This window comes from Ixodes scapularis, unplaced genomic scaffold (genome assembly GCF_016920785.2).
Source record: "Ixodes scapularis isolate PalLabHiFi unplaced genomic scaffold, ASM1692078v2 PGA_scaffold1__304_contigs__length_218370807, whole genome shotgun sequence".
In the NCBI taxonomy this organism is placed as follows: Eukaryota; Metazoa; Arthropoda; class Arachnida; order Ixodida; family Ixodidae; genus Ixodes; species Ixodes scapularis.
In genome coordinates, this window is record NW_024609846.1 from 12,642,539 (window position 1) to 12,659,731 (window position 17,193).

Genomic DNA, 17,193 nt, shown 5'->3' on the forward strand with positions numbered 1-17,193 from the left:
GCTATCGGCCATTTCTCTTTATTTCTCCAAAGCGAGCGTTCAGTGGGCATTGGTTACTACAAATTTAGAACGCTTTTGTTTGTTTTTTTTCCAAAGTGCATGAAGGCGTGTTTTCCGGCACGAGCTTTTGGCATTAACAATGCTACAACAACTTTGACTGCAGGCAGTGGGCATTGGGTACTACAAAAACCCAATGGATAGAGTGGGTTATTAACTCTGTGGCGTAGCTCAGTGGCAACGCCTGTGCTTCACACAGAGCGGATTCAGGTTCGATTCCCGCGGGCAGCGGGCAAGATATTTGAAAGGTTTCGCAACATCGATGACGGACGCCCTACTACGCCAACTACAACATCAAGTACGACATCATTAACAGATGTCTTTTAAAGTGGTAGGAAAAACCCATCACAGTTATGGATGTAAAAAAAAAAAAAAAAAAGACAACCAAATGATGTTAACTTTTTCTTCGAACAATATACGGATCGCGGTGTGAATCGGACAGTGCTGTACCGCTCGTAGCCTGCTCGGAGGGCAGACCGTCATTTGTCTCCCCTTTAACCATGAGCCCTAACAATGACGGGGAAGCGTTCGACTACTAGGACCGCTACTCTGTAGTACTACAATTTTACTACTTCTCTTCCAGTGTAAGTAAGCTAAAACTAAAAAGAGGCCTTAGGGCAGCAGTAGCTAGGTACTCAAAACGGCACTTTCCTGACAATAGTGCCCATACAAACAATTCCAGCCTCTTCAATATCGCAGGCCCCACAAAAGTCGCAGCCTGGCAGTTTGACGAGAAAAAGAAAAATGCGTACCGAATACACAAGCAGCACAAACTACAAGAGCCAGAAGTCCTCCCCCAAAGGGCTACGTAGTTTAGTTCAAAAGTTTTCCGGTAAATCCCCGTTGTTGTAAACCAGACAATGTACCGGGGAACTATGGCAACGGTGATCCTCCCTCGGCGTTACTTTGCCGGCCTTCCTTCAGCAAGCGGCCGAACTGCAACCCAGGCCTTGCCCGGGGCGGCCCATCTGCTCACCTGACTCTCGACCAACATGGCCATGTCCATGAACATGTCGTGCAGCTCCCGAATGCTCGTCTCCAGCTTGATGATGTCCGCATGGCGGGCCTCAATGTCTGCCAGCGTCTGCTTGGCCTGCTGAGTCTCCATGATGATCTGTGCGCAGGGAGGGGTGCTAGCGTCAAGGGGTGCTCTCCACCGCAAGGCTCGCATAAAGCTAAACCCACGAACCTCGACGTTGCACATGAAACTTGATAGCTTGCTTTCTCAGAGTCTCTCCTTAAAGCAGAGTGGAACAAGGTTCAAGCTTTGTTTATATGGATGGCATTCTCTACTGAAACTTTGTCTATTTTTGGCCCTCACTTCCTCGCACTTTTATCTAGTATTCCCGACTGAGCTTGGGACGGCCTCCCAGTGTCTGACGTCCTTAAGAAATCCTTTTGGAGGCTTTCAAAAAGCGCTTCAGTTTGCCCTGCTGCATTTCCAAGTTTTATTGTTGTTGCCTAGTACATATGCTCTCTGTGATGCGAGCGTTTACATTTTAGGGCATCGGCTTTTTTTTGGTACAGCATGTGCAATTTTTCAGGTATTTTCCTCGTTCCTTTGTTTTCCTTTTTTAAGTTCTTGCATTTTGAACCGCTGAAGGTGTTTAATTAAGAAAAACGAGTGGTACAGTAGGCTCGCAATAATTTAAGCTTTGATATTTCATACTTCCAATTAATTCAAACAAATTTCAAAATTTTGGTTGTCCCACTATGCTTCAAATGTATTCGTAAACCGCTTAATTCGAACAGCGTTTTCGTGTAATTCATACTTTTCAATCTTGCGGCCCCTGTGAGCGTGCTTCTTACCGAGCACCGGTGTACAGTGGAGAAGTACCACCCACGGAGCTTGCTTCCGCGCGTGTCCTTCCCCACAGCACACCGGTACTCGGTAACAAGCATGCTCCAACGGGATGACCAAACTTAATTTTGTTTTGAGGTGTCATGTGCTGTCTAAACAGTTCACAATAGACAACAATTCTGAGGGATGAATTAAGTCATCTGATACATTTCACCCAGGTACACACATATAGGGGAAATCATCAAGTATCTGCTTTGTATATGTAGACATCTATATAACAAATCAACATTTTATCTTAGATCATATTTAGACGAATTTATGATAATTCAAACTTCCAATAATTTAAACAAAATTCGTGGCATCCTGAAAATTGAATTAATGAGAGTCTACTGTACTTTCAGGATACGTAAATAAATTATAAATGAATCGGGCCGGAAGAAAATGCCCAACTGTTTGCCTTCCAACAACTCAACACTTCTTGAATCCAAGTGGAATCCTGAATTCAAACGAAATTCATACCCAAGTTGAAAACTACAAGGCTATCTTAATTACAAAAGGGACAAGGACAGGACAAGTGCTTTTACCCAAGTAGCCCAACAGTTAATTTAAATTCTCCGAGGCTACCCTTTCTACTCCAAGCAGTATCTACTAAATGACTGGACTATGTATCGAAAGAGCCTCAAGTCTCCGAAGCTCCAAACCACGAGGGTAAGCCAGCTAAATACGCTACAATTTCGCACTAAGTGGTTATTGGAGAGGCTGTCTGTAGGCAAGTGCTCACCCCTTGGGTGAAGATGGCAGGGTTCCCGCTCTCCAGCATCTCCTCAAGCTCTTCGTTGGTTGTCATTCGCCCAGCTGCGTGGCAAACGCGAGACACGCTCAGTCGTCTTTCTGCCCTAAACAGCGAGAGCGACTGCCTTCGGCAGAATTGGTTTAGTACAACTCCTTCCTATTATTAATACCGTGAAATACCGACCGTGCGCCCGTGTCGCAACGAGTGCCCGCCCGCAGCCTCGGGAATGTTTGAAAACTAAGCACATCAAGTACCCATCCAGAGTTCTGAGCCCCCCTAGCCAACTGAGGAAGAGCTGCTCCTCGTCAACCCTTTCTCCGAGCGCCCTGGTGCAGGGTGGTGGAGCACACCATTTCGTGTGTCCCTTCTGCCTTTCTACCCTTGGACCTGATGAGTGCCCTTGCCCCAGCTTTTCAAGATTGTTTTCTATTCTGGGTGGGAACTTGTCTCGTATTTCGTGGCACGCAAAAAACTTTGCAGGCCCGTTAATGACAATGATCAAATGGCAAGAGAGGGGGGTGGGAAGGGAGGATCCTGTTTCCAAAACAGGGACAAAGGGAGGGCGCCATGTTTCCAGAAAAGTGGCGATTGGAAAGGCGCCCCGATTGGATTCTATTAAAATATAAGTAATGTCCCAAATTATTGTAAACTTTCTTTTTTCATGTTTTCTTTTATAGATATTTATCCTAAAGTTTTAAAGAAGTGCCCACTCAAAATTTAGAGATAATCTGGCAAGACTGGGGGATGGGCACTTCTTAGGTCAACAACACGTGAAGGTATGTCCATTTCGTATTTTCTGAATGTTACGAAATTGAGGGGTGGGCACAGAGTTGGGCAGCAATACTGTAAAACGTGTTCCAAAATACAAATACTGGGATACATGATGAAGCCAGCTAAAATACTGATAATGAAACACATCCATACTGAAGCATCGTGACACATATCAGAAATACATTTAAGGCATAGGAAAGTATTTAGAAATACAAATAAATTAATTTAATTTTGCCGAGGCAATCACAGCCATACATTTTTCTTTAAAAAAAAAAAAAAAGCTTTTTGAGATGTCAATTTTGGTATTACAGGCAAAAAGTTCCGATATGGAAAACAAAAATGAAATAACCTTTTCCTACATGTTCTATTTTGTTTAACAATACCAAACAAAAGTTAACATATGACTTTGCTGCTAAACTCGGCTACATTTGATGAAAATGAGCTGTTTAAAGAGCTCGTCGATCAGCTGCTGCCGACTTGGGCAAAGAGTCGTGTTAACACGTCTTTCACGGTGGAGAAGTTCTAAACCCTGCAGATATTCTTTTTTTATGCGTATGAAGACCTCGCTTGGAGGTAGTAATATGTAGGCTTTGTTGACAGGGTTTCTACTTCTAAGGTGCCAAAAGAGTTCTCCAGTGAAAACAACAACTCTCGAGCCCAAAGGGGGTCTCTTCAATAGATTTAAAATACTTTCCACGCAGAACGCAGTGCAGTTCTCCTTCAGATATATTGAATGCATTCGAAGCAATATCACACAAACCTCTAAATTTGTTTAATATACGAATATCCAAATATAATGGAAAGTCAAAGTCCCGTGTCGGTGCCATTTCTACAGTTACTTCAAGACATCGCCTTGGAATGAAATGGCGTTCTTTTATTTGATGATCTGGAGGAAGAACCTCTCCGCTCGCTCTAGTAAATGGGACTGGGAGTGCAATGTAGATTTGTAAAGCTCGTACAAACAGTGCCTCAAAACGTTTTGATTATACAAAAATAGTAGCCCAACTGAAGCACCCTGGGGGACGTACGTTATCTCCGAAGAATAAGGAAGGCAGTCTCCAATTTCGTTGGCATAATGTTTGAAACAAACCTTGGTCTGCTCGATAACAAAGCCTCGAGCCATTTACTATACCCTTTACCCCTTGGAAGCGCGAAAAAAGAAAGGAAACAGTTCCTTGAGCTTTTGCTTGGGGGTCACTGATTTCTCATACATTGTAACAAGATACATTGGCCCGGTATTGTATCCCGGCACAAGGAATACGCCAAAAATGTATTCCGATACTGAAATACAGATACTGGTTGAAAAGTTGTACTACGATACAAAAATTTAAATACTAAAAGTATTTCTGAAATACTACCGCGACACCTTTGTATTGCCATACTGCCCAACCCTGGGGGGGCGCTTATTGAGATATGGGCAGATGGGTAGGTTTGTTGTTTTACGCAAAAGGCCTGATACCACCACCGACTTCAAACAAATAAATTAGAAAAACAAAAAAAAACATTAGTGAAGCATTTATACAAACAAAACAGTATAAAAGTAAATTAATAATAAGCAAGTGTGAACATTCACAAGCTGTTAAAAAGCTCCCGAAAAAAACAGCATGCCAACTGTGAAACTCTGTAGTGTTGTAACAGATTATAGTACAACAATGAAATCTTCCAAACTTTGATCGTAACTATTACTGCAATTAAGAGGTTAGAATGATTTGTCACTATTAGTATACTACTAATAATTTGCTGCAGAGAGGGGCATACTGCAAGGTGAGAGCATACTGAGAGAGAAAATGTTAGTTTTTAGAAACCAAGCGGAATATACTAGTCTACTTGGCACTCAAAAGGGAGAAAAAGATGAGACGAGAAAACATGATATATTACACACATTTAAATTCGAGGGAACCTAATTGACGGGTTTGGGCTGTCAAATTCAGAACAAGACTAAGAGGAGTGGAAAAAGAAGAAAACAAAATTAAAGAGTGCAGGGCATGACTTGGCTCTAGAAAGAGAAAAGTGGCAAGTCATGTATCGTTAATGAAGCTAGACGGGCACGTGGCTTCAATGCTATTAGGCAGTTCCGCTTCAATGCTGGCATAAAGCCCTGCTCCTCTACATTTCTCGTTGCTTGGCATTGTCATTAGACCCAGCAACAGCAATCAAACTTCAGGCGAAGACTGATGCAGGTTTTAATGGCCTCCCGCAAAACTCCCCCACGACCCGATTCGATCGTTCAGTGCTTTTGCCACCAGGTGGCACAAAACTTTGGTGCGTGATCATGCAAGTGTGAAAAAGGTTGGGAAAAGCTTTGATAGAGTTGCAAACAGGTTCACGTTACCACTGTTCCTGTCAACGATTTTGTTAATCAGTAAAATGTCGCAATCTCAGTTTAAGGTTTAACATTTACAAAAGAATCTTGCATTCAATTAAACTTGGGTGTTAATTATGCATCCCCAACATTTCATTTCTCAGTAATAAATAAAAAAAACTGGACACAACAATATGGTTATTTGGCCAGGAACAAGTTTATACATACCACACAGCTCTAGCTAAGTATGAGTGTCTGCATTTTCCTAATGTGACAGTGGTCAGTACAAAGAATGCTTGTATTCTAAGATTAACAGAAGAAACAATTGTATTACAAAGATGCCCCAAGTAAAAAAAAAAAATACCCCAGGGATAAAAATGTTAGTTGGGTTAAGTGAAAAGAACATCAAAAACAACTAAATTTGGAGGTTTTGCATGCCAAAACAAAGAAACACATCTGGCACGCTCCAGCGAAGTACAAACGATTAATTTTGACCGCCTGGGTATCGTCCGAAGTGCAACCGAAATCTCAATCACATGGCGTCTTGTCCGCTCAAGCGTCCCTCATATTGCGGTCACTTTAGACAGGCACTCAAACCTCCCAACCCGGGATCTGTAGGCCAGCGCTTTGCCTCGGAGCCGGCGAGGCAGCTCAACTTTGAAACGACGAGTGCTGTAGGCACAAAGACGAAAGAGAGAGAACATGAAGTGCATTGTGTTCTTTCTCTTTCGTGCACATTTCCCAGAGACAGCTTGATGATGAAGCGAAAACGAAGGAAACTCACTGATTTCTAGTTGCCGCTGAATACGGGCCTTGCACCGCTCCCTGTAATCCGTCTGGGTCTTGTTGTAGTCTGTCATCACCTCCACAAACTTCTGGGACAGCATTGAATGCTGAAAGCAGGAGAGCAAGTCAGCACAGAGCTAACAAGACTGACCAAAGCATCAGGAAAGGCAAGGGTGTGAGAGGGTAGCTTAGAGTGTGCTGCTTGCACAAGCATAAGCACAAACCAAGCAGCGGCGAAAATAACAAACTTGCGCTCCACGCAAATAAAAAAAAAATATTGTTTTAAAATTTGGGTTTTGCAAGCAATGAACAAATTGCAATGATATTCCGAAATAGAAAGAAAAAAAGAAAAACATTGAGGTGCTTGGTTTAAAAATACATACTTAACGGTAGTACATAGTTTAAAATTCAAACAAAATAGAACAAAAAAGATAGTATTTAAAAAAAAAAATTAAAATATTTATTTTGGGGTGGGACAACTTCCGTTCTTACCCTATCAGTGATTACAGTCCAATATATAAGGGGGCCGACAACAGCAGGTGGTCGTACTGCCGTCTGTATCATCACAAGAACAATCTCGCATCCTCGACGTTTTTTTGTGTTAATGGGGTTTTCAGGGAACCTTCATTCATCAGTGGAACCGGATACTTACTGATCTTGCCCAAAAGTCTCAAGTTATGTTTTAAGCCATTTTGAATATTTTTGTACCTTTAATAAGTGAAATGAGAGAGCCAACACAGAGGGGGATGGGGCCTCTAGCAGTCTTTGACCTTATCCTGCTAGACTTTTACCAAAATAAAACAACTTTTAATTACAAAAAATATTTATTGGTTGACTTTAAACTGCACAACAGAAAAACACCAGAAAATTTATGATAAATTTTGTTTTCAGAGTTTTTACTAAACAGTTTTTTGTTTCCAAAAGGACCATCTTGAGTCATGCTCCTTAGGATTAAAAGGCCCCAGGCCCAACGGAAAACTATGCACAATGGGGTTACATTGGGTCAATGTTGAAGATTATTTTTCTCACTTTTAGAAAATAACACTTAATTCAAACATGGCTAGTTGTCTTAGTTACAAGCTACATATAGGAATAAATTATGTAGTCTTAGACTGTACACCTTTTGATATTTGCCTTGAAAACTGAATATTTTGGAATATTTTCAATACTAGCAATGAACCAAAATCAACAATTATGTTCTTGCTTTTTAAAAGTAACACTTCTTTCTAACTTTGCTCGTTTGTTGTGTGTATTCTAGACTATCTATGGCCATTGAGTACATATTTTTAGAACCACCACCTTTACAAGTTATTTCTTTGAAAACTGTTTTTAGGACGTTTTTGACAAATCTGCACCCTTAAAAACACCCAAAGATGTGTAACAGAACACATAGGATAATTCAGAAAAATATAATGACCTACTATAACCAGTGTTTACTCGGCAATCTTTTTCAAACTATTTCTGAACTTTTTTTTTTCACATTTTGAGGCTTGTTTTTTTTACAAAACTTAAGATGCCATAAAAAAAATGTGAAAAAATAGTTATTGCAACAATATTCATGAAAAGGTGTGTTCACTGCACCACTAACACACAATTCTTTTAGACCGAATCCGTGAGGGTCGGCCTGGATCCTTTGGTGCGGAACGACACCACGGTGGAACCGTTTTGCGGCACCCAAGCGGGGGAAAGGGGACAAAGAGTGTGTTCCCACCTGCGTCTTGCGTATCCTGAAGTCTGCGGACATCATCTGCGTCTGCTCCAACTGTTCGATGTTCTGCTCCATGACTGCAGGGGCGAGGGAAGACAGACTCAGAGGCGCATCCCCGACGAAACGGAGCGACCCTCGCTCCCAACCGGCCACTCACCCTTTAACTTGGCTCGCACTTTATTGGCAGTCTTCTTGATGTCGGCCATAAGGTCCTCCAGCTCATGCTTCACCTCTGCGCAAACACGGAAGGCACAAGTGTTGCAATTCTACGTCCTTGCTTAAAAAAAAAAAAGACTTGACAATAAAGCTTTTTTGTTTTTTTATGTGCTTCGACAGGATATTTATGCCATAAAATGAACTCTCCTCTAAAAAAAATATCTTTAGAGCGATCTTTATGTTACGAGACACATTGTGAGTTAGGGGTGATACCGAAACAATCTTCTATTTCAGACATCGACTCCACTACAGAAGCTTTTAGAATCACTCACACAATATCACCCCCCCCCCCCGCCCCCCTCGGCCCATTTAAAAAAAAAAAAAAAAGAATATGTGTTATGACATTTACCTTGCAAAACTCATTTTGAGTTAGGAGCGATTCCGAAGCCCGCTTCCCAATCAACCCTGAATAAATCTTTATTTGGGGGGGGGGCTTTTCCTTTTACAAATAGCGTTCTTAGTTCTCTAACTTATGAGAACTCACGTGCCTGCTGCCAAATGCCGCTACTAAAAAAAAAAAAAGAAGGGTCTGTGCAAGGCACAAAAAGGTCTGGAAATAAGGGTGAGGTCGAGTCGCATTCTGAAGAATATTTCATAGTTAAAAAGAAGAACCAAGCTACAAGCCATCTTTTGTTGGTCAGTGCACAAAAGGCCTTGACAGGTTCGTTAATGTTAACTTGCACAGCAGCCTCTGACCTTCTATATTAACAGCATTCATGACTGCCACCATAAGGAGATACAATGACTTCGGAAGCCACAGTCCCTCACAGATACGGCCGACAGATTTTATAGAGCCTGCCAGCCTCGGTTATTTATTTCTTCTTTAGTCATTGATACTGCGGCTTTCCACTGAAAGCCACAGCGAGTGTTAAACAATGTTAAAAATGCAAAGAAGAAGCATGAACGTACAAAAAGCAGGCCAAGAAAATACGCCATTAAGGGCAGCAAACTTTTCGAGTGATGAAAGAGTTATTATATAATTTTCAAGGAAACTCCAGTCTTGTATTGCCTGGAAACTGCTGCAAGGCCCTAAATTCACAGAAGTTTATGAACTTCAGCCGGTGCTCCGTGAAACGTCGCGGAATTTCAATTGACGTCAAGCAAGAACTTTCGAGCCAACAATAAACTTCGATGTGCACATACTTTCATCTGTCTGTGGCGCAGACAGGATTGCGCTGTGTTTTTTCTTCACTTCTTCCACATTGGCTTGTATCTTGTCGATGTTTTCCCGAATCTCCTCCACCTGAGACAGCAGAAAAAAAGACCCGCAGTCAGAAAAGGAGAAACGGACGTAGAAGAAACATCCCCCTGGAGTTACCCCATCATTGACGGCTAGTGTTTAGTCATGCAATAGCAATATTTAGCCAAGTCCATTGATAAGGTCAGTAGCCATCTTGCATAGAAGCTTTCAAAGGTGAAACGCAAAGGCCACGTGTGCAATGGAATTGTGCAAAGCAGACCGTCATAAAATCCACCGTATACCTCTTTCTACACTTCTCAAACAGTCTTAAAATGACAAAAAGCACTTTAGTTGTACTGTCTCCAGTGGAAACTTTTTATCTCCAATTACATACCACACTTTGTAAGCTTCCAAGCATGCACACACACTCACAATGTTAAGACAGCATGTTCTCGTTGGGAGACGAGCAAAAGACCATCTCCATCATTCTTATCCTGTCAGTGGCTGTGGTGAGCAAAAACCAACACACAAAAAGAACGGTACAGATCATGATCTGTACCGTTCTTTTTGTGTTGGTCTCCGAATTCAGAGGTCTGTCCTTGCACGACCTACCATATTGCACGAGCCTACTCGAGTGAAAATACTTACTGTGAGAATTTGTGGCATAGCGTCAAGGTACTCTCAGCATGGGCTCGGAGCAAACCTTTGCACTCAGACTTGTATTGCTTAAGATATAAGCTCATGAATGATAAATGCCTGTTTTAAAGTTGGGTGGGTTTTATGCCAACACTCCAGCGTAGCCCTGGGGGGGGGGGGGCTCACTGAAAGAGGTTGCGTGTCTTGGGTCTCTTGCGAGTCATGTAATTCAACAACATGCTCCTAAAATTTGTTAGCATGGTTATAAAGCATGCCATCACCTTCACTCTGCAGATGGTGTAAGAAATATTTGATGAAATCAAAAGTAAATATATATCTTACCAGTTTGTGCATTTATTCACCAAAATCCCAGACACTTGTGCCCTAGCAGTATAGGTATATTTGATTTTGATTTCATCTTTAATTTCTTGCAGAAAATGCTAAGAACCGTAGAATACCGCGCATCCGCCCATTCCACATTAAGCGCCCATTACCAAATTTGTGAGATCTCAGAAAATACGCACAGTACATTTATATGTAAAATTGATGACCGGACAAGCGCCCATCCCCCATTTTTTGGCCGATTATCTCTAAAGTTTGAGTGGGTGCTTGCCCGGTATTTTACGGTAATTAATCATTTCCATTGTTTCGCAACCATAAATGGTGAGCATAAGGACTGCACTACACAGTCAGCAAAAACATAACACCCATGCTTGTTTGCGTTTAATTTTGCCATATTTGCAGCAAACAATGCATTTTATCACCCAAAATAACTGCCTCCTAAGAGCACATCTCACCACACTACTACTCTTGACAACAGCATTTCCTCTGCATCAAAAACACAGGAAAAATGGGCTGTTAGGATTCTCTGTACAAAGATCTTAATTATCTTGGTTGCCTTTAAAAAAAAAAAGAAGTAGTATGAACTGCAGATAACATTTAATGACATCCCCTGCCTAAGGGCTGAAACAAATCTTTAAGGGCCTCAAGGAGAGTGTGACAGTAATCTTATCAGGCAGCCCTGCAAAGCAGTGTGGTGGTTGCAGGAGCAGTATCACTCAACACTGACAGACAGCTCTCAGTGCTGCCAGTCACACTTGGCGTTCATGCAGCTGAGACCAGTGTTGCCGTCTCAAAAATAAAATAAAACATCCGCGGTAGGATACCCGAGAAATTACAAAAAATTGCTATATTTCCATTATAGTCTAAAATGGTACAATAAATAAAAGAGCCCTTAGAAGGAAGCTACATTGTTTGGTGCAGATTGCTAGCGTGCACAGAACAATGTCCACTGCACAATCTAACTCTGTTTTGCCACACCTGCAAACGGACACCGGAGTCATTTCGATTTCTAGCCCAATATATGGTGGCAGTTCAAAGCTTCAGCGATCAAATTCACATGCTTAGCAAAAAGTTCAAATTTCCAGGGTGTTCGACTTGTCTAAAGTCACCTGAAACTTCCAGTAAACAGTTTTGATGCTTAGAATTCTAGAGCCCCCATGTTTTATTAATTTTTGTGCATGGTTTATTGAACCTATTTCATGTGGCAGACTTGGAAAATGCATTTGTACATTCATGCGCGAATCAGTTGAAAGCATGTTTTGAGGTTTGCCATCTTAATATCCCAACGCATTTGTTGCCCTCACTGACAACAATGTTGCTGGAAGTAAGCAAAGATGACAACTACAGGACTAACTTAACGCAGAAGGTAAGTTATCCGTGTATCATAAAAGTAAACTTAAAACATTTTAGACTGTCATAAAAAATGCTCACATGACTTGAAAGCCGCTAAATATCCCGCCACCCGGAAAGAAACCATTTCTCCTGCTAGACGACTCAGAAAACTGCTAAAGTTAGTGGGAAAACTGCTAAAGTGGCAACACTGGCAGAGACTGCAGCTACAAAATTGCAGAGGGGAAGCAAATTGGCTTAGAAGAGCGAGGGGCAGAGCCATACTTTTGGTTTTTAGTTTCTAGGCTAGGTGGCGCAAGCTATTGCCCAATATAAAGGGTACAGCCGTTGGCATCCGTCTATCCATTCACACGGAGAGCCAACATTTTGCCACGAAACAGGTCAGGAATTTGCTCGAAACAGACATGTCTTTCCATGTGGCAGGCCAAGTAATCCTCAATGCATTCCATGGCCCCATCCCATGGCCCCATTCCTATGACCCCTACATTCATAGGGCATCTAAGCATAAACAGAGAAAGAGGACACTTAAAGAGCTCCGAGAAAACAAAACATTACTAAACAGCCCCTCTTACCTACTAAACAGAGAAGACTCAACTATAGTGCGGAGAGCGCAGACTACAAGCCTCATGACTGAACACATTAGACACTACATCAGCGGCGCACAAGGCACACCACAGTGCAGCACCTGCGGACGGTACCCCAGCAATGCTCACCAACTATGGGACTGCCCCAACGTAGCTGTCACAACTAAAACGGCACTACAAACACTTCCAGCCAGACTTAAGCCCGGGAGCTGGGAGGAGTGGGCCAATCCCCCTGCCGGGACCGAACTCATCCTCTGGCCGCTCTTAGTTCAGCAGGTTAAGAACGTGCTGGGCGATGAGTGGTAAAGAAAATGACTCAGGACAAATTTTTGGGTGCAAATAAATGTTTACTCTCTCTCTCTCTCAATGCACACGCATAAATGTTTTTTTTCATCGGCAATCTCGATGAGTATGGCCAAGAAAGAAACGCCCAACTCACCTCCGCAAAAAATTCGTCCATGAAGCTGGCACCATCTTCAACCGTGACCGAGACGTCATCTTCTCCTTGCGCCTGGAAGAACACAAAGGGGAAATTGTGTCAGACTTCTCACTTTACAAATTTTCCCCCTAACCTACAACGAAACCAACTAAGTCGTATCCTGAAACCACACCGAGAACCTGATGTTCAGAGTTGAAATTATGAAAGAAAATGCGTTGACAAGACATGCAGGAGAGCAGTACGGAATGAAGAACACATTGACCAGTGTCCCTCATAATTAAAGCTTTTTGTTGATGTTGTTGTTGTTGTTTTTTTCACATTAAGTGGTTATATTTTTGGGGGTTCATTTTATCTCGCAGATTCACCATTTTTTCTGTAAATTGGTTAAGCTATAACCAATTTACACAAAAAAACACAAAATATACCCCCCTCTCTCTCAAGAAAAAGAAATCCCCCAAAAAAGAAACACAAAAAAAAAAAAAAAACTCCAGATTTGGAAAATAAAAATTTTAGAAAAAACTCAGAAAACAAGGAAGCCTACTTATAAGGCACCAATCTCATAACATTCCCTAACCCTACATCAACGCTGAACACGGGCTTTGGTTGTACAAGGTCATCGGAGCTGATGGCTTCAATGACTTTGTACAAATCAATGCCAGTTTGAACTCGTACAAGGACACCTGAGTACGATAAAAATCTGACAAATGCTCTGTGAAAAAATTCAAAGCTGGGAACTGCTCAAGAAATTCTAATGAAGGTTGTCAGAAAGGATTAGTTACAGACACAAAAAGTCCATATGCTAATGCTGATTTTAGAGACTGGAACAGGTAAATCATGGTGTACAAAACACATTGAAGTAATAAAAAAAAAATCTGCTAGCCCTGTTTGTTTTGTGTACCATTGGCATATGCATGATAAAAGATCAATTCCATTTGCACTTATTATTTGAGATTGATTCATTGATCGCTGGTGGTTTACAGCACATCAGCTCAAGAAACAGACACACGCACATGAGAAAACATACACCTGTCTGTGCTTGAATACTGCATGGCTTCCTAATAACTCAGCAAGGGGGATAAAAAAAAAGTCAAAGCTAGGAAAGGTTAGAGGATAGATAATGAAATGGCCAAGGACCTATTGAGCACGAAAAATACCTTGTACAGTACAACCTACATCGGTGGGAGATAGTTTTTCAGTGTTTGGTAGATATAAAAATTGGTGCATATTTTCAAATTCATTTCAGTGGTGGTTTAGGAACAGGGGCTCGAATAGGTCATTTTCGAGCTCATTCTTCGTGGAGTTTTTACTAGAAATCCTTGAGGGCTGTTCCTTCACTTCTCGCTCGTTCGTGGTGTTAGCGCCGACGGGAGCAAAACACAATCGTCGCCGCAAGCTCGAACCACACCCAAACAACGCACACAGAGGTGACATCACCGCGAAAAACAAACAGCCCGGCACGCAAGTTCCGGATAACAGTTGTCAGACTTGACGTTGCAGTACGTGGAAAGAAAGACATGCCACCACGAACCTTTTTACTATTTTTTTTCCCCATTCTGAATTCCGAAAGGAAGATTGCACGCACTCAAAACATCGTACGATAAAACTCGGAAAAAAAAAAAAAAAAAAAAAAAGACGGCTAAACTGTTGTACGTTATTTTCTCAGCTGTTCTTTTTTTTTTTCCACAGGCTTTTTTTTTTTTTTTTGTTCATTTGCTTGGGGAGTTATTTCGCCTTGCCGTGTGAATCAATAAACGGGCAACAGGAAGAGGTAGTACGCGCCGGTCAAGCGTTTCTCGACGTCAGGCACCGAAACACCGCACTGCCCAAAAGCTGAAGGAGTTCGCCCGGAGAGGCGTCCGTGAAGATGGGGAGGGGCGAGGGGTTATCGGGCAGTGCTGTAACTAACGCCGCCACCCAGCTTATATTTAGACCGATGACGGCAACGTCCTCACAGCCGCCAAAGCTCCAATTAGCGTCAGGAGGTAATCGAATTCACGGAGGGCACCATCAGAGCGGGCCACGACGCATAAGTAAAGGCCGCCCCCACACCGCCCCCATGAATGAAGGGCAGCCCACACTACTACACACATACACACAGCGTGTCTGTGTGTGCGCGTGCGTGTGTGAAGAAAACAGCGGAAGAAGAAAAAAAGAGAACCTCCATTCACACATACCAATTCCTGGCGTTACCATTAAAAAAATAAATAAATAAACGTGTTAGAGATTTAACGACGTGGACACCGATCTCGTGAGAGCTTCGAAGTTACGTCAATTTGTACGCCCTTCGACCACTTTAACTTCGATCCGACGTCTTTGCGTAGAAAAAAAAAAAGGAAGAAAGAAAAGGGGGTGGAGGAACGTCACGCCGTGCATTGCGGGCTTAACGAACTACCCCCTCCCGTAGTCGTACCCCCACCGCCGTCGACGACCGCTAGAGACGAAGAACAGACGAACCGTTCGGTACATTTTTGTTTTTACGTGGGGCCGATATCGGGATTGAAAGTTACGTGCTGGGTCATCGCGACGAAGTGGCGCGCCCGGTCGAAATCAGTCAAAATAGCCGATCGTGTGCGTGCTTTGCCTCGTCCCCCTCGAAAAGCTCCGATGAGCAACCCCCCACCACGATTGTAGGCTTAAGCACCTCGCTGGCCGCGTCAAAAATATTGATTCATTTTGTTTTTGGGGCGTCCCCTTGCCGCCGCCAAAGGCCGACGTACGACGGATCGACGCCAAGCCGAGACTTCCTACGTACCCTCCCCAAAAATAAAAAAATAAAAAAAAGAGCACCGACGCGGAAACCACCCTACTCCGTCCGACCCTCGCCGCCGTCGTCAGACTGCCTCTTTTCTTTTAGGAATTCTTTTATTCCCCGTACGCGGTGTTTGTGCCCCTGTCGCACGTAGTAGTGAGTAACTACGTGCGTGTGTTTCGCGAACACCGCGGCAGCCGTATTCCTCGAGGAACAACCAACCCGACCCACGGACGCAATGTGCTCGGCGGTCGGGCCCGCCCGGCCGTCCCGTGCTTTCGGACCGTTCTCTTCGCTGAGAGCCCGAGCAAGAGTTTCTCGAGGTGTGTGTGTGCGTGCGTGTGCGAGTGCGAGCAGCGCAGTGCCGGACGGAGCCCCGAGCCACAACCCGCCCCAACGCGGCTCGCTGTTGCGATTCCTGGGGAGTGAGCTCACCGCTTTGAGGGCGGCCAGTCGGTCCTTGGTCATCCTTGATAGTCTAGCGAGGTCACAAAGTAGTCCACGGGCTCGGCACTTTCGACTAGTGTAACACACACGGGTGATGAAGACGGCACGTTTCCATTTTGGCCAGCGAAGACATCACCGCACGGAAAAAACTACTGCACTACTCCCTCCTCTGCAGATCGATTTTTGCAGGCACGGCCGACCGAGAATCGCGGAATCGCGTCTCAACAGCAGCGCCCCCGTCGTTTCATTCAGCGATAGGGTGTGCAACAATCCCGACGGTCCCTTTTCGACCGGCGGCGGCGTCGCGGTCGTGGCGGTCGGTGCCGGCGAAGGAATCGGCGGCGCGGCGCCGGATATTCGTGGGTGGCGGCGTCCGACATTGGCGCGTAATTCAAAGTGAGGCACCAGTGTGGGCGTCTTACTTCACTATGTCGTGTCTCCTTCCTAGTCCCGCCATCGTTTGTTGGGGATCCTTTACAGCGCAGTTCACTCAAAGCATCAAAATTGAATGCTCATTTTGTGACGCGCCCTTCTTAAAACTACTTCCGCACGAAGTTTCGAAATATACGGGAACGCAAGAAATTGGGCACTGACATGGTCACGATTTGTTACTTGCATAGTAAGCGGAGACACGGAACAATGAAAAAGCCGAAAAAGCAACAAGCCTCAAACACAGCTTTTAGTTTTACCAGAGTTGAAAGCTGGGGTAGTTGGTGTAGGCTAAACATAATGTAGGTAAAACAGCGCAGAATGGCAAAGATTAGAGCGAAGGAACAACCAAGAGGGAACAGGCGCTGACTCGCAACTAAAGGTTTTATTACGGAAAACATCAAAAGTAAGCAAGTAAGGCAGCAATCTAAACATATGCCAACCTTTCTGCCTCATCACATAGGGGAGGGCACCCGCCATCCACGTGCCGCGTGCCCCCCCCCCCCCTTTCCCCCCTCCCCTCCCCCCTTTTTTTAATTTTTTTGTTGTTGTCGAAGTTGAAAACAACATCTCTTCCACAGATAGCGTCGCCGATGGCTCGCT

General features: G+C 43.6%; 1 protein-coding gene across 2 annotated transcripts in view; it reads right to left on the reverse strand.

Annotated features, from left to right (window-relative positions):
• Positions 1-16,390, reverse strand: part of LOC120838879 (syntaxin) — a 31,148-nt gene extending 14,758 nt beyond the window's left edge. The window contains exons 1-8 of one of the 2 annotated variants that reach the window (XM_040500492.2): positions 16,150-16,390; positions 12,966-13,037; positions 9,578-9,677; positions 8,376-8,450; positions 8,222-8,295; positions 6,509-6,617; positions 2,640-2,713; positions 1,034-1,171 (exon numbers count right to left, since the gene is read on the reverse strand). In XM_040500492.2, the coding sequence (XP_040356426.1) occupies positions 1,034-1,171; positions 2,640-2,713; positions 6,509-6,617; positions 8,222-8,295; positions 8,376-8,450; positions 9,578-9,677; positions 12,966-13,037; positions 16,150-16,182 (675 nt within the window). In that variant the 5' untranslated portion in view covers positions 16,183-16,390. The remainder of the gene's footprint in view (positions 1-1,033; positions 1,172-2,639; positions 2,714-6,508; positions 6,618-8,221; positions 8,296-8,375; positions 8,451-9,577; positions 9,678-12,965; positions 13,038-16,149) is intronic. The other variant, XM_040209002.3, reaches the window with a different exon arrangement.
• Between the last annotated feature and the right edge of the window lie 803 nt (positions 16,391-17,193).